General features: G+C 40.5%; 1 protein-coding gene across 11 annotated transcripts in view; it reads left to right on the top strand.

The window, feature by feature from the left end:
• Positions 1–24,461, top strand: part of RFX3 (regulatory factor X3) — a 299,217-nt gene that overhangs the window by 233,191 nt on the left and 41,565 nt on the right. For all 11 annotated transcript variants that reach the window (XM_040449451.1, XM_040449449.1, XM_040449453.1 and 8 more), the window contains 7 exons: positions 2,565–2,686; positions 4,464–4,576; positions 8,782–8,897; positions 9,335–9,489; positions 13,413–13,510; positions 16,579–16,728; positions 23,868–24,076. In XM_040449451.1, coding sequence (XP_040305385.1) covers positions 2,565–2,686; positions 4,464–4,576; positions 8,782–8,897; positions 9,335–9,489; positions 13,413–13,510; positions 16,579–16,728; positions 23,868–24,076 — 963 coding nt within the window. The remainder of the gene's footprint in view (positions 1–2,564; positions 2,687–4,463; positions 4,577–8,781; positions 8,898–9,334; positions 9,490–13,412; positions 13,511–16,578; positions 16,729–23,867; positions 24,077–24,461) is intronic.

Below are 24,461 nucleotides of genomic sequence, written 5' to 3'. Positions count from 1 at the left end.
TGTAATAGAGCGTACCTCTAATCAGCCCCTCCCACTCAATATCATTATTAGGAAGCATAATCGTGCGTTAGTTATAATGTACTCTGATTTTGGATGCTTATTTAAGATACCATACGTGTTCCTTCCCCTTACGAACTTCCTCTGTGTCCGTCTTTCTGAGGAAGCAGATCATTCTGCCTGCGGGCTTCAGGCTTGACAAGTACTGTGTGCAAGTAGATGGCAACACAGCGTCGTCTGTCCTCTGAAAACTTTCGGTCCCACAGGAATATACATCATTTCTTTCTTTTTTCTTTTAATGTTTATTTTTGTGAGAGAGAGCACGAGCGAGCGTGAGCAGGGGAAGGGCAGGGAGAGAGAGGGAGACAGAGGATCTAAAGCGGACTCTGCACTGACGGCAGAGAGCCTGACGCGGGGCTCGAACTCACAAACCGTGAGATCATGACCTGAGCCGAAGTCAGACGCTTCACCGGCTGAGCCACCCAGGCGCCCCAACATCATTTCCTTTTATACTTATCCTTGACATTTGTGCCTACACAACAGCCGTGGTGTACTAGGTGCTGTGCAGGACAAAGGAAGCTTGATAAAGCATAGCCAGGCAAACTCTCCTAATTACTCTCCAATCCTCTGTTAAGTTTAATGTAGTTGAAATTGATAGGAAATATTTGCATTTTCTCTTCTGCAGGGGAAATCATTCAGATCCTTTTAACCTCTTGTCTGTTAACTCCCTGCATCCCAAACTCCATTAACTTAAAGGAAGAAACACGGTTAAACGGTTTTTGCCTCTTGTATTAGTGGTATAAAATTCCGTAGCTCTAAAAGCGGGGGCTAAAATCAAGGGAAACCTGGAATGGATTAAAGAGGATGAGAAACTTCCCTAAGGATAAAATCATTCACATCTTCCAGAACAGAATGGTTGGCAACTGCTTTCCCACACAAGTACTCAAAGTACTTGCCTCACAAAGTCTTTTTTTTGTTTTTTGCCTCTCCACGATAATTTTTTAAGGAGGAAAAAAAATCAAAACATTCCATTTTTTTCATAAGTGACACTTCTAACACATTTCCCCCAATGCAAAAGTACTTTGAGTTCTTTTTTTTTTTCTCCCGGTAAATAAAAGGATCGGTTTGAGTTGTTTGATGTCCTTACAGAATAACAATCCACATTTTGGTGGCACAGGGCCAACACGGATGAAGTCAGTTGTCCTCTTTTCCTACCCTGTTCGTCTTCTGACTTTGTTTGCTTTTCGTAGTTCTCTGTGAGAGACTGTCGCCTAAGAAATGAACGCAAATGTCATTAGGAGGGATTACAGTTTGTTTCTGGGAAGGTTTATTTATCTAAGTGCTCATTACTAACATTCAAGATGGAATCATTTCCTAACACTGCCCGACCCTTAGTTTGTGCGATGTCTGTTCATTTCATATCTGTCACCCAGTGCCAGTGCCTGTGCGCATATCTTGCTCATGTACCGGGGACATTGTTATTCACAGTAATTCCATACCAGTGGTGCAGTTGACTTGTAAGAGTGAAGTGTCTGGGTGGAGAGAACATTAGGTGGTTTTGTTTAGAAATATAATCAGAAATGGGGAAAAGTGGGAGGAGAAACATAAAGTGAATGTTATCTCTAGGTAATAAGCTTATTGTCGATTTTCATTTTTTGGCTTAGGGTTATCTGTTTTTCTGAATTTCTAAATGAAGGAAAACAATTGAAATCTTAGAAAAAAGAAGAAATTACAGTTGCCGCTTCTTTTCTTATTTTGTATTTGCCCGTCTTAAGAGACTCACCCGGGCTGATTTTCATGTGTGCTGTTTCTCTCCCGAGGAGTTTTTCCTTCTCGCCCGTGCAGGAGCCTGTTTGCTGTGTCTTAGCAAGAGAGTTCATGAGTTTGTATAAAAGTAGGACCTGAACATAAATGCGTAACTGTAGCAGACTTTGATGCTTTTTATTTATTTTAATTTGCTAACCTACTTTGTAGATGGAACCTTGCATTTATTTTGCTACAAGCTGATGCTTACGGTCTTTGCATTTGCAGACGAGGATAGGGGTTGTTGGGGATGGATGTCTTGAGATGCATGGGAGGCTTTAGGAAATATGAAAACGAGTATGGTAGAGTTTGTAGGCTGAATCATGTTTGATAGATACTTTTAATTGAAAGCCATTCATTAACGTTTCTCAGGCCCCAGCTCCTCGATCTTGTTTCAGATTAAAGTCCCGACGTATTTAAAATGTTTTCGCCTTGATCCATTGGCCATTAAGAGTCACGTTCAGACTGCACTTAACTGTGGGCACCTTTGCTACTGCTGTCCAGAGAAATACCTCGTAACTCTTTTTGTTCTTCAATTTCTGAATTTTCAAAAACTGGTCCCTCTCCTAAGCCCCCTCCCTTCTCCTTTTTCTTTTCACAATTGAAAACAATTTCTTCACCCTAACTTTTTGAGAATTCATCCGACAACTATCATGAGACATTACAGAAGATAGAATAAAATTGAATGCCGTGGGAGTTTTGTGTAGTACATAACCAACAAGGAATAATTTGGTCTATTTGTTTTTTCCCATCTAATATTTTAGGTACAAGCCTATGCAGAAAGTGGATGGGGTTGCAGATGGTTTCACAGGAAGTGGTCAACAGACAGGCACATCTGTTGAGCAAACTGTAATTGCCCAAAGTCAACATCATCAACAGTTTTTAGGTATGTTAAGGTGTAATGCGTATTAGTTGCTATTAGCATGTTGAAAAGAAGAGAACAATACTAGTGTTTTCTCCAAGTGCTGTGTCTGTTACAGATGTTAATTACCCAGAAAGATTTGTGTGTCTCCGTGTATATCCTATGATAGCTGTAGATCATTTCTACTTTCTCATGTTCCCGAGAGCTTTTAAAAAATCTCAAGCTGCGTAGGACTTCTAAGTGCCTATGAATGAAAGGCTCATAGCCGTGACCTCGTCTTGCAGAATTTGTATTCATGGGGTTTTTGTGATGAAAATTGCGTTGTGTCCACTTTCAGTAGTTTACTTCAAGTACCAACAAGAATTCTCATTGCCTGCCGATAACGTTGCAAACGCATAGGCCCAGATTAGAAAAAAAAAAAAAAAAATTGCTAGAAACTTTGGAAAAGTAAGCTGTTCATTCAAACTAATCACAGTCTGTCCTATTCTTGTAACTTTGTAGATGGTGTCCGTGTTTCTTATTACTTAAAGAGTTAGGAATTGGAACATTCCGCACATTCCTGTGATAGCTAGACGTGCAAAAAATGGCACTTTAACTGACAACTCTTGTCGAGATGAAAACACATAGTGTCCGTGCAGCAGATCAAGACAGACAGAAGCCAGCAAAGAGTTTGCGTGTGTGTGAGTCTGTGGCGTGTGTATACTTGTCGATGTGGACTTTCCGACAAACAATTTACAAGGCCTCTCAGGGCAGAGTAGATACTGATGTTGAAAGCGTTACGGCAGCGTTTCTCAAACTGGAGTCGTCAACGTGTATTCTGGAGAGCCTGAGCTCTCAACGAGAATTTTGATTTTTTTTTTTACTTTGTTTTTATTTCAATTAGAATCTGTAAAAAAAAAAAAAAAATTATAATAGGAGCGTCTTCTGGATTATCTAGAAGAGTAGAATGAAAACCGTTGTGCAGTTTTCGTTTGCGCATCTGGATTTGAATTTAGGATAAAGCAGGCACCGAAGTGCATTGCACGAATTGTCCAGAGCTAATGAGAAAAGAACAGGGAGAGACTTGCCAGGTAAATTACATAAATTATGTAATTCATCCCAAGGGAAGGCTAAATGACGTCCCAGTGCTTTGTGGAGGAAGGTTCCACAGCTTTGAATACAGGATAATAATGGGAGAATCAGCCCCACCAAGGACATGTTGGTATAGGCCTGTCAAACTCAAAAGTTCTAGGCCACAGCAGTCAATACCGTATTCATGTTGCGAGCGGGAATTTCGTGATAGGACAGCAGTCTCGTCCATCATATCAAATTAATGTTGTTAAGTTTAATGTTATTTTTGTAGTTTTATGTGTGTTCATTTCGTAGCTCTTTTAGTTTATGATGTTATAAGAAGTATGAGCCTACTGAGTTTAAAGCTACGTTTAGTTTTTTATATTCCTAAGTAACACGACACAATAATAACTAAAACCAATACTGACCAGCTCGAGATATTTTTCTCTTAGTAGAGGCCCTATGTTGAGAGACATTATGGTATGTTATTTCTAGTATAATCGTAGTGAAAATTTAGTTCCTCCACAATTTTTCAGTGCCTCCTCAATTCCCCTCCACTGATGCTGTTGCTACGTTTTGTTTGAAACGTACCTACTATGAGAAGTTCTTCCATCGTTGGACCTCTGGCCTTTATGGGTGTTTTTTTTTCCTTTTTTTAGTCTTCTTAAATTTTCCCTCATTAATCTGTAATTGGCACGATCCATGAGAGGTTTTTTGTTTTTTTTTTTCTGTTGTGTTGTCATGGCGACAGATGCATCTCGAGCACTTCCAGAGTTTGGAGAAGTTGAAATCTCTTCTCTGCCAGATGGTACTACCTTTGAGGATATCAAGTCACTGCAGAGTCTTTATCGAGAGCACTGTGAGGTAAGTTTTTTCAAACGCAGTATGAACGCACGCTAACATTTTTGCCAGACGACTTGCTAAACTAAAATAATCAAGCTTATTCCTAGAGGACAGGTAAAGTTAGTTCATGTATCTTTGGACACTGAGAAATTCATCTTTCTTCCGGTCTCCGCCTGAAGAAATGATGGACGCAAGAAAACGAGAATGCGTTTCACTCTCCGTCTCCTTAGCCTTTCCTAGTCTGAATCCTTAGACGTGGCAATTCCACCACCTCTAGGTACTCACCCGACAAAGTATGCCACCTGGGTGAAGACATAAGTGTACAAGGAACTCATTGCATTACGGCTTTTAGCGCAAAAGATTGGTTGGAGCGTCCACATCTACAAGGGAACTGAATAAAACACGGTACATACGGTCTCTTGAGCAGAATTCTGTGCCGCCATTAAAAAGAACAGACACTTCTAAGTGTACTAATGAGGAATAAGTTCCAGGATGTGGAACGTGTGACTCTTCCAGGAACATGTGACTCTTGATCTCAGGGGCGTGAGTTCGAGCCCCGTGTTGGGTGTAGACGTGACTTAAATAAATACATAAACTTAAAAAAAAAAAAAAAAAAAAGAGTATATTCTAGAAATGCTTAGTGAAGCGCTTTAGGTGTTCCTTCCAAGGATTAATGAGGCTCTAGTTTTGTTTTGTTTTTGTGGTTACTTAACGTTTCTCTTGGTATTTTCCATCCCTGCTTCTCCTCCTTTTGGCAGTGTGCCCCCTTGCAACTGGCTCGTTGTCTCCAGGACAGCGGGTTAATGTACCTGTAGCTCACCTGGTGGAAAGGGCGTAAGGGATCGCCGTAAGAATCGTCTTAAGTGCCTCTCTTTTTGAAAGAGGAGTCTGTTTAGAACTTAAGTAGCTTTATTCCAGGGCTATTTGTGATCTGCTCAGGAGTAGAAGATGTTCCCTTGCCTTTCACGGACAGCCCTCCTGACTGCGGACAAGGCAGTATGCAGTGAGAAGTCTCAGCTCACAGCGTTCCCAGATTTCTTTCCCACTCCAGAAATACCAACTGCTTGAGTGAATCCGAGTGCTTGTCAAGGGTGCTAGATCATTAACAACCAAGGGCAAGTCCTCTCTTTGTTCCCAACATTTGTTGGCATGATAAAGACGCTTAGTATCCAGCTGACTACACTCGAAAGAATTCTCCCAACCTGGAAGAATTCCTGGAGGAGCCTTACGTGTCTAGAAAAAAATTCTTTCTTTGTACATAAATATCACGTATATTCACTCAAGATTTTTAGGTAAAGATTCTCTAAGCAGCTTCTCACTTCTCTGTGTTCAGGTGAATCCTTCTTAAAGCAACCCAACCCTCACAAATATAATTTAGATTCTTTTGAAGTTTCTCTTTGTTCAAACTACAAGTTGGAGCACGATCCTTTGTATTACTAAGGAGTGTACGGGAAGCTTATTCCAAGTGAAAAGCTCCACCAATAAGGTGAGAGACGAAAGTATCTCCAGGATCACAAAAATTTCACTGACATATCAGCATCCGGGAATAGTCTCTGAAGAGAGATGGATGGGTATGGTAATCAGTATATGTGGGGAATGGTGGTCCATAGAATGATCCCCATGTTTTCACAGAGTTACAAACGTTCACGCCATTTCTCGGGAGACATGGCGGCAGGTATGGAGAAGAAGAATCGTGATTATTTTTTCATGTCAGACTTCCAGACTTTTGAAGTACAGGTGTCTCAGTCTCGTCTCCTCTCCTGTAAATAGTCACCTGCCCGAAACCAGTACAATAAGGATTATTTAAAAATACATCTGCCTGTATGTTTCAGTCTGAACGTATTTGAAAGTGGGTGGACAAATGATAAAATGTTTTATTCACTTGTAAAAATGTCCCAAGTGAGGCTGATGGGAATGTCCTTTTCAAAAGAATTATTTGAAATTATTTAATTTGGAGAGATTGCATTTCAGATGCACTGAATTCTTTACTTGCCTTATTTTTTCATATTCTGTACAGTTTATGTTTTTTAAAAAATTTTTTTCAACGTTTATTTATTTTTGAGAGACAGAGAGAGACAAAGCATGAGGAGGGGAGGGGCAGAGAGAGAGGGACACAGAGAATCTGAAGCAGGCTCCAGGCCCTGGGCTGTCAGCACAGAGCCCGATGCAGGGCTTGAACGCACAAACCATGAGATCATGACCCGGGCCGAAGTCAGACACTTAACTGACCAAGCCACCCAGGCACCCCAACTGTACAATTTATGTTTTTAACAAAGATTAATATCCCTATTTTATTTGGAATGCTCATGATTTGTTAATCAAAGATATTTCACAAGTATCACTTGTTATGTAAGGAGCAGGTATAATTTTCTACACGAGCTGCTGTAGCAGTAACTTTTTTTCCAAGCTTAGTGTTCTTTTATTTAAAAAAAAAAAATTTTTTTTTTAATGTTCACTTATCTTTGAGAGACAGACGGACAGAATGTGAGCAGGGAAGGGGCAGAGAGAGAGGGAGGCACAGAATCCGAAGCAGGCTCCAGGCTCCGAGCTGTCCGCACAGAGCCCGACATGCGGCTCGAACTCCCGAACTGTGAGATCATGACCTGAGCCGAAGTCGGATGCTTAACCGACTGAGCCACCCAGGCGCCCCTAAAATTTAGTGTTCTCATAGATAGAGATACCTAGGTATTATATATGACGTTAGTAGTTGTTTTGTTAGTAGATATCTCTTAGACTGTGCCCACGGTACAGTTGGGAGAGCAGTTTAATAATTTGTCTCTTGAGAACATTTTTGCCTGGGAAGAGGGACATCTATCTGTCTTTCACTGTCAAGGCTGATACTTGCATCTTAATTGTTCTTAGTATCATAGGGTGAGGAGTGGGTTCATTCATTCATTCCCTTCCCTCCGTCTTCATTATGCAATGACGTGTAACATTCCCTACTGCTTACCAGAACATGCCCTCAAACGTATTTTGCTTCACATTTGAATGGGTCTCAGTGTGTTTATATAGAAGAACAGTTATCCTCCGTATCCTATGTAGGGCCAGATCGACACAGGTGGCGGAGACTATAGAATTGTGGTTACAGTTTCCTCTGTTTGCCTCAAATACCCAGATGGACTCTCCTGATTGCCCCCTGTTGTCCCTCTGCTTCTGTGAACTCTGTAGATCTCGATGGGCCTGTTTTACCTGTCCTGGTTCTCAGTACTGCCAGCATCAAACACATTATGCTGATGACTTCTGTCTTTTATGCTCAAAATAATCACAGAATCACATGTTCTTTGCACAAACAAGTGATTCTTTGGTTTTGTGACTGCTTTTATCTGAAGACGAATTTATAAACTAATTGCCATGGCAGGGTGAAATTAAACCTGATCATCAAAATTTAATGAAGGGGGCAAATTTTAGCATCATCAAAAAAAAAAAAAAAGCATCTTTGATGCAGCTGGGAAATGGTTCTGGGAGATAAAATGAAGGAGAAGGAGGATGCGGCTCCTGCCCCCAAGGTCAGAAAAGGGGATGGTCTTAAAGCTCCTCTCTGAAGGGAGTAAGCCGAGGGAGGATTGAGATGGAGGTGTGGCTTGACCACAGAGGTACCCTTATTCTGCCCAGACAGGTGCTGTCCTCTGAAGGCCATTGTCATTGTAGTTCCTGGTCCAGACTCTGGTTGCCTGGGAACACTCCAGAATCCTAGTCAGCCGCCCTAGACAGGCCCATTTAGCCTTGACTCTGTCCACCAGGCCCAAGCAGCTCCACACCCTTTGCTTCCGCCATCTTTGACGGCCGGGAACACACCCAACCCTCTGGGGACTGGTGTGAATGGCATCTTTGTTGTGTGCCCGTTGGGTCTGAGAATAGGAAGAGTGGCAGTGGCCGTGGAAGCCGAAGGAAGCCGTGTGTGAAGGAACGAAAGAAAAGCAAGAGAAGAAAATGGAGAGGAAGGGGAGTTAAGGAGAACAAAGAGAGGTAAAGCAAGGCTGGGATACGATACGAGGCCACTATTGGAGGAATACACGCCATCCCGTCAGTCTTTCCAGACGTTATGTTCTCCCTGCCGGAGCTCTTCTGTTTGCCTTCCGTTGGCCAAATTTACTCCACGTTCACCGTATAGCTTACGAACCCACAGGTGTCTTCACCACTGCCATCCCGACACGTAACGCGCTCTCCACACGTCCCCTTGAGAAGCATCGTAAGGTAACGCGGATATAACCGTTTTCTTTTTTTAGGCAATATTGGACGTTGTCGTGAATCTTCAGTTTAGCCTGATAGAAAAACTGTGGCAAACCTTCTGGCGCTATTCTCCCTCTACTCCAACCGACGGCACTACCATCACCGAATCAAGGTCAGAATCAATATGCTTTTCCAATTCATTTTCATGGCCGAGTAGATGTCACAGCTAATAAACGAGAGATATGTATACCAGTTGTGAACCTTACGTGATAACATTAAATGAATGGATAGAAATGAACCACAAAGTGCTCTCTGGAGGTTTCGGTGTGTGTGTGGTAGGTCCCATTTTTATTGATTTGGGGGACTGCGGTAGAGCTGTTTCATCCTCATGGAATTAGTATCATACCTGCCTCTCATGCCGTCAGAAAGCATTAACGTGCACAGGCAGCTCTGGGGGCGTGTTATATGTATCCAGCCGTACGGAACCAGTGCAATGGTGGTATAGTGCTAACCTCAGTAATATTTGATAAACTAAAACTATTTTTAAAGTCCATTTTCTTTTTTATCCTCATTTGCCATCTGTTCATTTGCTACATTTATTCACACCAGCAATCTGAGTGAAATAGAAAGTCGACTTCCGAAAGCAAAGCTGATAACTCTGTGCAAACATGAGTCTATCCTGAAATGGATGTGTAACTGTGACCATGGGATGTACCAGGCTTTGGTGGAGATTCTCATCCCCGACGTGCTTAGACCTATTCCTAGTAAGTTAAATGCAGACAAGTACGGATGCTTTTATTCTCATACATTCCACCCAAGAAGTTTGGGGAAGCGACGTCGCGATCTAGGGTGATTCTAACCTCATTTCGATTTGCCAAATAAAAGAAAAAAACACAAAAACAGAAAACCATGCAACACAAAAGAATATTGAATGAAAGCAGCTTAGAGCAAAACTGTAGTTAAACGGGGAAAAAAAAAACACGATCTGTTTTCCAATCTTTCATTTTCTTTTCAATAGAAAAGATAACCTAAAGATGTGACAGCCATCAGTGACTAATTATTATCAGAACACTCCCAAGCCAGGCAACCTTGTAAAAATTATTCTCCCCAAGGACACAGTTCCCTTCAGAAAGCCAAAAGTTTATGAAATCTGTAATTGTGGGGCCAGCCTCCTTCCTTCGTGGTTGCTTTTGATTTGAAATGAATTCATCTTGGTTTCCACTAAAGTTGAATTCCTGTATAAAAGCATTTACTTTGTCACCCTCCATCACGTTGAGAACCACAAATGCAGTGTCCATTAACAGTAATGGTTAACTGGCATTTGGAGAGAAAAATCTCTCTCTCTCTCTCTCTCTCTCTCTCTCTCTTTTATATATATATAAATACATGAGCATTCCCACCATGAAGCAAGTAGGAATTACATAGATAAATTAGGTTTCCTTTTTTAAGGGATGGTGCATATTTGGAACAAAGTCATTTTCTGCACGTGTCAATATAAATGCTACCGTGGATACTTGTGGGAGAGGTAGGCAGTTGAAATGATTTTATGCGAACACCTTGACGAGCACATGCTAGTGACCTTAACTTTTCAAGAAGTGGGACAGGATTTCCACTCTGCAATGACATGAATAAAGTAAAAGCAGTCTTTTAGCTTGTGAAATTGGCAACCATGTGCTTCAAGTACACTGTTCACAGTTGATTGATGTTAAATCCTAACAAAGTCTTGAAGGAGGGATTTTGTAGAAGGCAAGGTGAGGATACCAGCATGTGTATGTTTATATTTCCTTTTTTTTCTAAATATGGCAAACAGTGGAAGATCGTGCTTTCCACCTGTTTCCCGCCATCTTAAAATATATGCTTAGATACTCATTTACATATAATATCAACGAACACACATAAGTTTGTATAGAAGTAAGTTTAGGAAAAAGAAATCCAACTGCCACTGTCTCACATTTTTGTCAATTGCTAGTATTTTCCACTCTATCTGCAGCAAGCTTCCTGACTGACAATTGATTAAAAATGACGCTGTCATGGAAAATTGCAGTGTGTAAATTCTCTCCTGAGTTATGTTCCAGAATCTTGATTTTCCTTGTTTTTGTCTTGCTCCCTGTGCTCTGAGTGATAATCTTAAACGGTTCTGAAGCCTTTTGCTTCTGTTAGCACCAGAAGACTTGTGAAGTCAACAAGTTTCCTAAACTAAGTCATGTATCAATTTTAATTGACTCTACGCCTCATCATTTTAAGCGCACAGTACACTTGACCTTTGTTTTGTGCAAATTTTGATTCGAAAACCTGTTTCTTCTGCCCAGAAGTTTGTCTCTACATTTAGCAGACAGCTCAACTTCAGGAATTTTCACCTGACGTTAGTTTGATAGCTTCTGTGAAGTTACCAGGGACATTAATGTGCTACCGTCCAAAGTACATTTGGAGATTTAATTCTGATTCTGCAACAAGACTTAAGAAAATACGACTTAAATTACAGCTTAAATAGCTATCTTCCGATCATGTGCCTTTTAATATCAATCGCAAGCAGGTTGAGACAAGTTAGCTTTGGAATCATTTTCAATTGTAAACCATCCATTCATGAGAAAAAGTTGTCAGAGTCAGAATGCACAATTTGATCTGACATGAATCCCTAGAGAGAGAGCAAACTTAATTTTATTTTTAAAAATTATACTTTCCTGGCTACAAGTACTTCACTCTACCGTTTACTGTCCAGATGGGATTCCTTTTTTTAGCCAAAAAATGTCTGCATATCACACTAATTTGAAGTCAGCTTGAAGCTACTATATTCTAAAATACATTTATCTGAAAATGAAAAAACAGTGAAGTGTAAGAATTGCATAAGAACTCAACCAGTAACATCTAGGTACAATTTTGAGCGTATGTAAAGGTGGCCCCCGATGTCATGCAGTACAAGAAAGCAAAAGCTTACAGTCACTTGATATACAAAACATCTTTTTCTCTAATAATCTTCCCTAGCATGAAATTTGTCCAGATGAAACAAGACCCATGCTAAATATTTTTTTTAAAGTAACTTTTCTTGCTTCTTGGTTTTTTTTTATGCTGATCGAGTAATGCGTTCTATGTTAACAGTAGAAAACATGCAAATGCAGATAGCCAAGTTGAATTTTGAACAAAATTTTACTGAGTTTCAAAAAGGGTCGTTAATTTTTTTTCACTCTTTTTTCATTTCCATTCATGCCTGCCCTCCATGGTTCTAATACATAAGACAGCAGAAAAATATTTGTCTTTCTTTTTCTTTTTTTGGCTCAAGTGGGAAGCTCTGGAAATTTCACAAGATTCATTCTCTAGAAATTTCCAAGTCCGTGTTTCCAGTAGATGATTGTCATGTTTAAGAGTCAATACTTCTTGAGTGTTTTTCCTGATCAAAATTGAGTCATTTGAACCTCTGTTCTATCATTTGACCAGTGAAAGAAAGGATTTAAAAAAAAAAAAAAACAGTTGTTTTTATGATTGGGATAGTGAAATTTGTATCTTTCGCAAGCAACTTGAGCAAGCTAAATTATTTCTAACCCTGCTTTACCAAAAATGATAGAGAGAAGCATGTCAGACTCATTTGAGCATAGGAAGAAAAAGCAAGGAATTTAATCCCAGCATTAACATTAATATCCTTGGTAGCCTTGGAGAAAAACATAGCTTCTGTGTGTCTTAGACTAGACTACAAATTCGAATGCCTACCATGTTATTGAGAACCCACAGAGGTTAATTTCATATTGTGGGTGTTTCAGACACTTTTCTGTTAAATGTCTGAAACTGTCCCCTACACTGAGGAGCGTTGGGTACAGATGAAGTAAAATGCTATTGACTGAATTACTTTGTTGAACAAGAGAAGAAGTCTTTTTTTTTTTTTTTATACGACAGTCCCTTCTTGTAAAATAATTGTAGTCATTACTGATAACTGATGATGCTTCCAGTCATTATATGACCACTATAAAAACTACTCTCATGGGACCCAGCCCTCTTTCAGGTCTTAACAGATTCATCAAGAACATGGAACGGACTATTTTAGGAATATCTTAAGAATACCGGTCTCTGTGACAGCAATTTTATCACATTGATCTTTTTATCTCTACCTGCCAAGTGAAATGGAGAATAGTTATCCAAAATTTTCAAGTCAGGCAATTTTAATTTTTTCCTTACTTTTCAACAAGAGTAACAGATAACTAATATGATATGTTCTAGCATGAATAGATACGTAGAGGAAGGGAGAAAGCTGTGCAATATTTTCTTTTTAACTGAAGAAAGGAAAATTGACTAAGAGCTTAACAAATCAAGATGAAGAATTTATAAAGAAAATACTTAGCCTTTGAGCATAAAGCTGTTAACGAAAGAGTGTCTCGTTTAAGATAGAAAATTCCATTAAGTATATTCACAACTGGTATATGTCGCTATAAGCAGAAACGTTTGAATGTTTTCATTTCCCAACAAAGTGTCATAAATATCTGGGAAAAAAAAATAGCTTTAAAAGAAAAAAAAAAAACCCAAAATACAATTCTTGGATGCTTTCAAAGTTAGAAATAATGTTAAAAAAGTCTTGTCAATGAGGGCGATATACATTCTGTGTTATTTGAAATGTCATATACACATTTTTTCTCTTCTCCTGGAATAAAGATTAATGTTCTTTGGTGTCTTTTTCGTTCTGCTTTTATTCTTTAACATTTAGGTGCCTTGACCCAAGCCATTCGAAATTTTGCAAAAAGCCTTGAAGGTTGGCTTTCCAATGCCATGAACAATATCCCACAGAGAATGATACAAACCAAGGTAAGTTTTTATGTTTTTGCTTTTGCCTCTGTATTTAGAAAACTGTTCTGTATTATGTACAACGTAGAAAATTATTCTGTATTATGTTGGTATCGTAATATATTGAACTTTTCAAACCGATTTTTTATTTTTGCTTTATCACCATGTAATAAAGAACTTTCACAGGAGATGTTGTTTGATAATGCTCCTTTCAAAGAAACTAGAGAATCATTCCAAGTGTGGTGTATTTATAAGCTCTTTTTCCAAAGTATATATTCCAGATTGCTTAATTTCAAAAATTAAAGAGGATCACCTAGAATGTTAAGTAGTTTCCATTTGAGTGAGTTTTAGCTTTTTGAAGTCCCCACCTATACTCATTATATTGCGAAACGTTCATGTAAATTGATACTCTTTTGATTTTCAGCATGTTTTATTTTTTTCAACACTGGAGAATGCTTTTGTGAATAGGTAGTCATTTCTTAAAGTGAGCAACTGTCTCATAATTGATCAGTGTTTATAAGGAACGTGAATTGTTTAGCTAGAGAAACGAATCCTGATCTCCACTTTGTCTCCTCCTAACCTTACTACTTTAGGTTAATCTGTGAACATATCCTCTGGCAAGATGGGACTGATTTTGTCTAAACTTTGTACCAAAAATTACATTCGTGGCTTTTTCTCAATGACTGTATCCACTGTCAGACTTGAGCCACACACCTTGTCTTTCAATTTGGGGGCATAGTTGAGAGATTGAAGTTCTTGTAGCTGGCAAGTCTCGTTGGTAGCACGAGTAGCTCCCAGTTCTTTCTGCTTTGAGTTAAGATTTGCAATAACACTTTCTAAAGTGTGCAGGAAAAAAAAAAAACAAAACAAAACACAGCTAAGCAAAAAAATAAAACACACTGAAGGAACATTTCATCAGTATTCCCACCTTAGGTTACTGCTCTAGAGCTATGCTGTTAATGCATGCATTAAGGATAGCCACATTGACTTCTTAAATTTGAATTTTACCTTTAAATTAAACTAAAATTTGAGTTCTTCAGTCACACTAGCTATGTTTCCAGTGGGCCATAGCCCCACGTGACCAGTGGTGACCATATTTGGCAGTATTTACATAGAGCACTTCCATCATTGCTGAAAGTTCTAGAGTGCCACATTGAGGTGGACAAAGACAAGAGGTGCCGTTTGATTATGATGGTTACCGGAACGCTTTCCCATTTGCAAAGTCAGTCATATTCACAGCAATACTTCAAACGGTTAAAAACACCTCCCTTCCCAGTATTACCAAAGCGAATGTGGTAGCAGTCTGCCATATTGGCCATTTCATCGGTCCCCAGAGTCGATTTGGATGACCTGCCTTGGTGGAGGGTGTCTTCTGCTCTTCTGCTGTCAGTGACGTGTAGCCTTTTTTTTTTAGCTGAGCACTCCCTCAGTGAAGATAATCTACCGTGACAGAGGAAGGAGCATAATGAGGTTATGACTGGCCATTGTTATCAAACATACTCCATCACTGTAACTTAGTTTCTGTGTAACCTTGAGCAAGCTACAGAATCCCTTTAGGTCACAACATGTGTCTAATATAATAGTTCTAAGAATTAAACAAGGTAATATATGTGAGGCACTTACCGTGGTTTCTGGCACATAGGATGTACTCAGTTAATATAAATCACGGAAATGGAAAAAAAGTGTTAAGACTTATTTTTTGAAAGAATGTGACTTCTCCCATGTTCCACGTAGTCCTGAAATGTCTATCAGAACACAGCATCCTTTGACCTGGGAACACCAGTATGGACTATTTAATCAGTTGCTGCTTACGTGCCCATCGTGATTTAATGGCTTACCATACGTTCCTATCAATATGGTAAAATGCTCATTAGGTTTCCTCTGCATGTGATCAGTTTCCAGGAGATCGTGAGATTTAGATATTTACTGAGACTTTTTTTTTTGACATTATTTTTGATATCTTTCAATGTACCTGTTTTATTCAAGGTCTCAGCAGGAAGCAAATGGTATATCCAAAGGGAGATTAATTGAAAAAAATTTAAGAAGGGTCTGTTTCCAAAGGTGTAAACAGAGTTAAGAAAACCCGGAGGAATGGTGAAGCACCCCAGGACTAACAATAGTGAGAAGTCCTGAGCATCCCTAGGTCTGAAGGGGAAAGAGGTAAAAGCTATGGCCTTAGGAGATCATCTCCTTCGCCGCCCACCCCCCCCATCCCCCGCCCCAGGACTGTGGTCTTAGACCAGGAAAGCTGGCTTTGCCAAAATGGAGAGAGCAGAGGTTGTAGGGGAATGCATACTTTGAACTCAACTCTCTTTTTTCCTATCCTTGTGTCCCCTCCCAGTGTCTATCATTGGCCGAACCCAACTGGAAGCCAGAGTTTAAAGAAAGTGGTTAATGTAGTCCATTCAGAGTAGTCTTCCTGGGCATAGAGCGAAATGAAGAAGGGTAGAAGGTAGATGAGGGGCAAATGGAGGAATCCTGGGTAGCCTTTGCACATAGATTGAGATTTTTGCTTATGTCTGATCAGTTTATCGGCTATGTATTTGCTGATAGAAGCTATGAACACTCTTGTTTCACCTGAAAAATTCCCAGGTTTCTACAAAGTAAAGGCGTTAAGAGTGAGTCTGAATGACATTGCTCTGAAGAGTCTATTTTTTTTTATCCATTTAAAAAAGTGAGGCTATATAGTTTGGTTTTCTAAAAAAAAAAAAAGAAAAAAATTGTATTTACAGAGTTTGTCGTTGAGGGTCCTACAGAGAGTAAAAAAGAAACGAAAGGCAACATTTTTCCTGCTTCCCTAGACAAAGTCATTTCCTGCAAGACTGGTTTAATTAGTGCTGCACCCAGATGTCGAAGAACATGGGAGTTTGTTTTAGTGTTGACCTCTACCTACTCAAAAGGAAAATAATACTTGAGTTTAGAGATTTAAATGCTATAATTTACAAGTAAGCTCTCGCACGAAATGAACTTGAACCAGGTATCAGAAGGAAGCATTTAAAATTTGGCAGGGCAATAAAGATTTGAAGATTACAGTGGTCTCTTTTTCTGGAGAGAAACAACCACCCGATTTTGATGGGATTTCTTTACAGGTCGCCGCTGTAAGTGCCTTTGCCCAGACTCTGCGAAGATACACGTCGCTCAATCACCTGGCCCAGGCAGCTCGCGCAGTGCTTCAGAACACTTCTCAGATCAACCAGATGCTCAATGACCTCAACCGCGTTGACTTTGCCAATGTCCAGGTACTCCGTTTCCTTTCAAAATGGGTCTTTTGAGGAAAGACGCCTCATTCTTCTTCACGAGGATCGTCATATTTGTTTCCGTAGTCGCATCCGCACACAGACGGCATCTATGTCCACACTGTCCTGCAAGATGAGAGTTTGACTTGGCCAAGACTTTACTGCTCCTCTGTTTTGTGGTTAAAGTCTGCTAAGATTTATAGTACTAGATGGGAACAGAGGTCAGCAGGGTTTGCTAGATAGTTAATGGAGCAGGGATGCTCACAGTCCTTGAAATCAGGTAGGCAAGAGATTAAACTCTTTTAGCTACTAGTTGTGGGACGGTGGGCAAGTTATTTAACTGCTCTGGGCTTTCCCTTCCACACCTTATAATACCTACCTTAGATTATTGTTGACATACGTAGGAATACATGAAGTCCTTTGCACTGTAACATACAAGAGGTATATGTTTTTAATAGTGCCCCACCTTGAGGGGCACCTGGGTGGTTCATTTCAGCGTCCAACTTTGGCTCAGGTCATGATCTCACAGTTCATGAGTTTGAGGCTTGTGTCGGGCTCTCTGCTGTCAGCTCAGAGCCTGCTTTGGATCCTCTGTCCCCCTGTCTCTCTGCACCTCCCCCTCTTGTGCTCTCTCTCTCTCTCTCTCTCAAAAATGAACATTAAAAAAAAATAGTCCCCACTTGAAAGAACTAGGAAGACTTAGAAATTCTATTTCAGAGTGCCTGGTAAATATTTGTTCATTTGAAAGGAATTAGGTGCAAGATGTTTGACTGTTTTGTTCGTCCAAAAAAAACCGTACTTGAACATTGTGATCAAACTATTCACTTGTACTTTAAGGTACACTTAAAAAGACAGCTAATTTAGGAATATTATGAAATCCCACAAATAGTTTATTTCAGATCCTAAGGTGATGAAACTAGTTGTTACCATGTAAAAATAGTACATTGCTCACTCAAAGTACAAGCAAAAAAAGAAAGAAATGCAGAAACTGAACATAATCAAAAACTTCTGTGCTTCAAGAGACCAGCAAAAAAAGTGAAACAACTGATAAGAATTGATGAAATTTTCTACTCCTGAAATCATTATTACATAGAAATACCTACCTACCTACGTACATACATACATACATTTGAAAAAAGAATTGAGAAGATTTTTACAAATTATATATCTGATAAAAGAATTGTATCTGGAATATGTAAAGAGCTATTACAACCCAATAATAAAAAGATGGCCCAGGTAGAAAATGGGTGGCGACCTCCATAGCCATTTCTCCAAAGAAGATATACCAGTGGCCAATAAGGACCTGAAACGATACTTAACGTAATTAGCCACCATGGAAATGCAAGTCAAAACCACAGGAGATACTATTTCCCACACGCTAAAATGGCTATCATGAGACGGGTAATCAGAAAAAAAATGAAGGGAGTTAAGGGTGGACTATGCTACCCTAGGAAAGAGATTACCGATGAAAACAAATAGTGCGAGAAGTCAGATGGAGGGCAAGATGAAGGGCACACTTCTGTGGTCATGGTGAAAAATCGGAGCCCTCATGCACTACTGATTAGAACCTACGATGAGCCCCTTTGGAAAACAGTCTGGCAATTTCTCAAAAGGTTAAACATGGAGTTTTACCAGATGACTTAGCAACTTCACCCATAGGTACCTACGGAGAGAAAGGAAATTGTGTCCACATAAAACTTGTCTGTGGACATTCGTGGCAGCTTTATTCACGTTTGCTGCATGAAAGTGGCAACAACCCACTGCCTGTTCACTCCTGAGAGTATAAACAAAGTGGGGCATATCCACCCAATGGAATATCATTAGCAATAATAAGAAATGAAGTTCTGATGGCTGCTACAGTGTGAATGAACCTTGGAAATATTATGCTAAGGGAAAGAACCCAGACACAAAGGACCACGGAGTGGATGATTCCATTTATATGAAATGTGCAGAATAGACAAATCTGTAAGAGACAGAAAGATCCATGACTGCCTGGATTTGGGGGACCGGGAATTGAAGGGTGACATAGGACACAAGGAGTGTGGGGTTTCTCTTGGGGGAAATGAAAACGTCTTAAAATTGTGACGGGTACACAGTTCTGTGAGTGTACTACGGGAAGCCATTGAATGCTATACTGTACACAAGTGAATTATATGATATGTGAGTTATATCTCGATAAAACTTAAAAAAAATCAATACCTTGGGGTGCTGGTGGCACCCTGGTACCTGGTACCTGGGTGGCTCAGTCGGTTAAGCACCCAACTCTTCATTTCAGCTCAGGTCATGATCTCATGGTTAGGGATTTTGAGCCCTGCATCAGCCTTTGGATTCTCTGTCTGCCCTCCCCCCCCCCCCCCCCAGAATAAATAGATAAATTTACAAAAAATACTTTGGCTTAAAAATAAACCATTAATGACTCCCATTTCTTAGAAATTTTAATCCACAGTTCTGGTCTATTTCCGTTACTTAAATATATCAAAAAGTAGTATTTGGGCTTGATTCATTCTAAGGCATAGTAATTAGTTAAGTTCATTCTGACTTTCATGGATTGAGCTCAAACTCCTAGTTATGGGGAAAATTTTTTTTAAGATGTATCTTTCTATGTATCTATGTATTAACACATATAAATACACACATGCAAACATAAAACGTTCATAAGAGCAAACTGTCTCAGGTTTGCAAAGCCATTGACTTTACATAGTTCATTGAAATTTACATCAACTGATTTTCATGAGAATAAGTTCATATTCCCTTAAAATTTCTCCTACAATGTTTCTTTCAAATCTTCATTCAGAAAAGATACTTTAAAAAGTATCTTTAAAAGTTGAAGTAATAAGGTAACTTGTAGTTTCAAAAAGTAATGTAAGTTCAATAGCAGAAAATATATTTAAGAATGATTCCCCAGGAAAAATAAGATAAAAACAGGGAGGGAGACAAACCATAAGTGACTCTTAAATACAGAGAACGAACTGAGGGGTGCTGGAGGGGAGGCGGGTGGGGGATGGGTTAAACGGGTGACGGGCATTAAGGAGGGCCCTTGTTGGGATGAACATTGAGTGTCATGTGTACGTGATGAGAATCCCTGGGTTCTACCCCCAAAGTCAAGACTACCCTGTATGTTAACTAACTTGAGTTTAAATAAATAAATTTAAAGGGAAAATAAGTAAAATAACATGCTTTTTATATATCATTAAAAAAAAAAAAGAATACTTCCCAATAATAAACAGCTGAGAAGGGTTTTCTGTAATATTTGTGCATCTGTAACCCTATGAAGTATTTATGCAAGTGAGTTCTTCTGGGTTATAACTGCCAACCTTGAGACCGTCTTTGCATATACATGGTGGGTCATACCTCCTCTCATCTCATCCTCTGCCCACCAATTGAGGCTACGTTTTTCCCTTCCTCTGCTTTCAGCTCCCAAGTTTTCCCGGGTCTGCGTGACAGTTATTAGTGCTGGGACGTGTATGCTCTACCCTCTACCCTCTATCCTCTTTCCTTTCCTCGGGGGACCAGGAACAACAGTGGCATGCCCTTCATGCCCCCCTACACCTTACTTGGCACCCTCGTTTTAATCAGTTATCTCCTTCTTAGGGTGCTACATTCCGTCTCTACTCCCTTCTGGCTTTCCTTTTCTGTTTGGAGGTTTGCTGGGTTTTCCTAGAGTCCCCTGGAGTTCTCCTTCTTCTTCCGTTTCTCATTCCGATTTTATCACCCTCTCCTGTTCACCTGGAAGTTGCCCCTGCCCCTCTAAGATTGACCTCAGTAGCATGGACCCCCGTGGGGGTGATGGCTCTTGCATCAAGGAGACTTTAATGTAAAACAATGAGGTTACATTTCAGTGTAAATAACATAACGCTCCGAAGAGCTCGAAAGTTCTAACAGGTTTCCTTCAGGATATCCATAAATCTTCATCACCATTGCATTCCCCCCTAATTAAATCTTCTTTTCCTCATGCGTTCAAGATGAGTTTTCTACCGCCACATTATTGATTTTCTGTTTCATTGAATCGATAGCATTACAATGGCACCGTTTTTATGTGTAAGTTTTCCATCTGCATTACGGGCAAGTAGGTTTGGTAGGTCGACCTGATGCGGTATCATCGCATACGCTTGTGGTTGTTTATTTAAAAGACATTCTGATTGTGAAGCTACCGACTCCTCATCGTTTTGGATATAATTTATTTGTAAGTTGAGAACATCTCTAATGGTCACCCTTAGCTTTGGCCGTTTGCAGAGTTGAAATGTCCAGATTGTTTCACAAGGGAATATTTACAGCGTACTCTGTTATCAGTGTGTTTTCAATCTCCAGAGTAGTAAAATGGCGTATAATGTCATTTGAAAAGCCAGACAATGTCCTGTGGTTTTATTTGTCTGAGTTAGGTTTCAGTTCCCCATCATCCTGTCTTTCCTTACAGCTAACTTCCAAGTAGATAGTGAGCTTGACTTTATGGTAAGAAATGAAATGAAATTCCTCCAAAGATACCAGTGCGATATCCTCCCCTATTCTCAGGGCACAAACAAACAGAAAACACCCCCTCCTACAGTGAGTATAGAGTTTCAGTTTTGCAAGATGAAAAAGTTCTGCAGATCGATTGCATAATAAAAAGCAGATGGTTGACACTCCTAGACTGCACTCTTAAAAAATGGGTAAGAAGATATGTGTTATGTTCCGTGTTTTTCACCACAATTTTTAAAGTGCTTGGACATTAATGCAAAGAACAAAAACAAACTTCCCAGTCCTTTCCTTGATGCCTAAATTCTTCCCTGGGTACTCTCCAAGACTCTTGATATAAAATTTCCGAGTCATTTGACAGGGTGTGTTGAAGGAGCTTAGCTGTTCTTATGTAATTCTATCATAAAGAAGTAAGTGCAAAATTTGCAAAGATAATAGTTTCACGAGAGATGGTTCCATCGTTCTTCCTAATAGTAAAAAACTGGAACCGATGGACTTGGTTCTGTAAATAATGGCATATTCGTGCCTTACAGCAAATTCAGTCATTCAACAATAAATATAGCTCTACATTTGCCTACATGGAAATTCAGTTATCATATGGAGGTTAAGTGAAACTAAGCAGGATCTCTACTAGAATGTATAATAGGATCCTTTTTTTACCCTAAGTATTTATATATGCATCAGCACATATCATATGTGCAAAGTTTGAAAGGTTTACACATCGGCATGTTTTAGTTAGCTCTTAGCGTTGACATCTTAGATACCGTTAATATTTTTTTTCCTTTGTGCTTGTTTGTATTTTCAGGTTTTTCTATAATTCTGTCTTAGCGCACTTAAAACATTTGAAAGTGATACTTAGGAGGTAGTTCTGAAAGACTTTATGGCTAATAATTAGGTAAGAGAAGGATAGGGGTTGGTGTCATCTGTTGAGAATTTAGAAGAAACTGGAGGTCTCCCTGGGGAAATAAAATAAATTCAGTTTGGGCATTTTGTATTTGAAATGCCTCCCGGTTGAAATGTCTCTTGAATAGGTAATGTCTATACGATCAGAAGAGACGCTGGAACCAGAGAATGAAGATTAGGGGTTTATTCAGCCGAAACTATCTTGTCCTCTGAGAGCTCGAAGAATGGAAGCTATAAACACCCTTTGCAGAAAAATACACACATAATCACAATGTTTTAGGTGTAGAATTAGGACCTTCACAGACACCCCTCCACGGGAGCTTATCTCGAAAACATTATCTGCATGCAGTGAACCCGGCTTAAAAGTTCCTGTCACATTTCATTTCTCTATTATATGCTGGGAACACGAGGCCCACATAGATTACGTGGGTTACTTGAGGTCAGTTTAGTTGATTTGCGCCCTGTATTAAGATCCACGTCCTCTGGGGGCGCCTGGGGTGGCGCAGTCAGTTAGGCGTCCGACTTCAGCCAGGTCACGATCTCGCGGTCCGTGAGTTCGAGCCCCGCGTCGGGCTCTGGGCTGATGGCTCGGAGCCTGGAGCCTGTTTCCGATTCTGTGTCTCCCTCTCTCTCTGCCCCTCCCCCGTTCATGCTCTGTCTCTCTCTGTCCCCAAAATAAATAAACGTTGAAAAAAAAAAGATCCACGTCCTCTGATTCTCCGCCAAACGTTATATTACCAAATGATTATATTTCGACATTGAGAGTATATACTTTTTAATGTTAAAATACAGTATAGCCCTGGAAACGTCCTAAAACTTAGAGCAACTACTGAAACGTAGCTTTAAAAGTTCTTGTTCCCACAGCTGTTACCAACCATGAAACTTCCCAATCAGAGCCAGAAGGAAAACAGTAGTAATCGAAATCCTTGGCAGGTAGATGTCTGCATTTTCTCAAAAATAGTTTTGTTTTTGCTACTGTTGTATCTCAGTTGTGTGGTTCCCAAAGCCTAAACCTCATACAGCATGTGTTTCCACCCAGTACCATTGAGTTCATCCGTCCGACTTACCCTAAATCTTCTCAAATGGATTGACTTTAAAGTTTTATCTGATTGGGTTGTGGGGGGCCGGGGCGGGGGGTGGCGGTGAGGAAGGGAGAGAGAGAACTTTTGAACGCAGTATAAAAACAATAGAAGGAAAGATTGCAGACTGTTGGCTCAGATTCTCTTTTTCGTGGGTGATCATGTATTTTATTTTTATTTTTAATTTTTTTAATGTGTATTTATTTTGAGAGAGAGAAAGCGAGCTGGGAAGGGGCAGAGAGAGAGGGAGAGAGAGAATCCCAAGCAGGCTCCACACCATTTTAATGTTTATTTATTTTGAGAGAGAGAAAGTGAGCTGGGAAAGGGACAGAGAGCGAATCCCAAACAGGCTCCGCACCATCAGCGCAGAGCCCGATGCGGGGTTCGGTTCGATCCCACATACTGTGAGATGGTGACCTGAGCCTAGATCAAGAGTCAGGTGTAACTGACTGAGCCCGCCAGGCGCCCCCGGACATCGCGTATTTTGATCCTTCACGCAGACCAGCTGACGTGGAAAAACCCAAGTCATGCTGTTTCGTGCACCCAGGCGGTGTTCATTTCCCTGACAGCTGTTGTTCACCTTCCCAGTTCCTTTGGTGGCTTGAAGCCTTCGTGCTAATTTCCCGCCGTGCCCCCGGTTTGCAGGCTGCTGTTGGAGGAAAAGGTGTGGGGCTGAACTTTTCCTCTGCTTTCTGTGTACCGTCCCAGGAGCAGGCCTCCTGGGTGTGCCAGTGTGATGACAGCATGGTTCAGAGACTGGAGACGGACTTCAAGATGACCCTCCAGCAGCAGAGCACCCTGGAGCAGTGGGCCGCGTGGCTGGACAACGTGATGATGCAGGCGCTGAAGCCCTACGAGGGGAGGCCCAGTTTCCCTAAAGCTGCCAGGCAGTTCCTGCTAAAATGGTCTTTCTACAGGTATCGTGCTCACTTTTTCCCAAGCTTTATTCTCCACGCGCTGCGGATGCGCGCACGCGTGTGTGTGTGTGCGCGCGCGCGCGTGTGTGCGTGTACCTGCTTCTCAGACAACAGACAAGACACGAGTGAAGGCTTGGGGTGCAGACTCCCCGTGGTGATGACCCTCCGCCCACCCCCGGTGATGCCAGCATCATGGGATAGCTCCAGGAGCTTTACGGGAATAATCTGTTAGGAGGACGAAACCTCTTGCTCCCAGCCCTGGAGTTCTCAGCTGGGGACGTCTCATAGCTGCCGTGTGCAGCGACAGAAAAGGGCCGGTGTCGTCCTCTCTGCTGCAGACAGGCATTATGTGGGCTTCTTTCCTGAACACTTAACACCACTCGCT

This window comes from Herpailurus yagouaroundi, unplaced genomic scaffold (assembly GCF_014898765.1).
Source record: "Herpailurus yagouaroundi ecotype Mexico unplaced genomic scaffold, PumYag 199, whole genome shotgun sequence".
Taxonomy (NCBI): Eukaryota; Metazoa; Chordata; class Mammalia; order Carnivora; family Felidae; genus Herpailurus; species Herpailurus yagouaroundi.
This window is presented reverse-complemented; position numbering and strand designations above follow the sequence as displayed.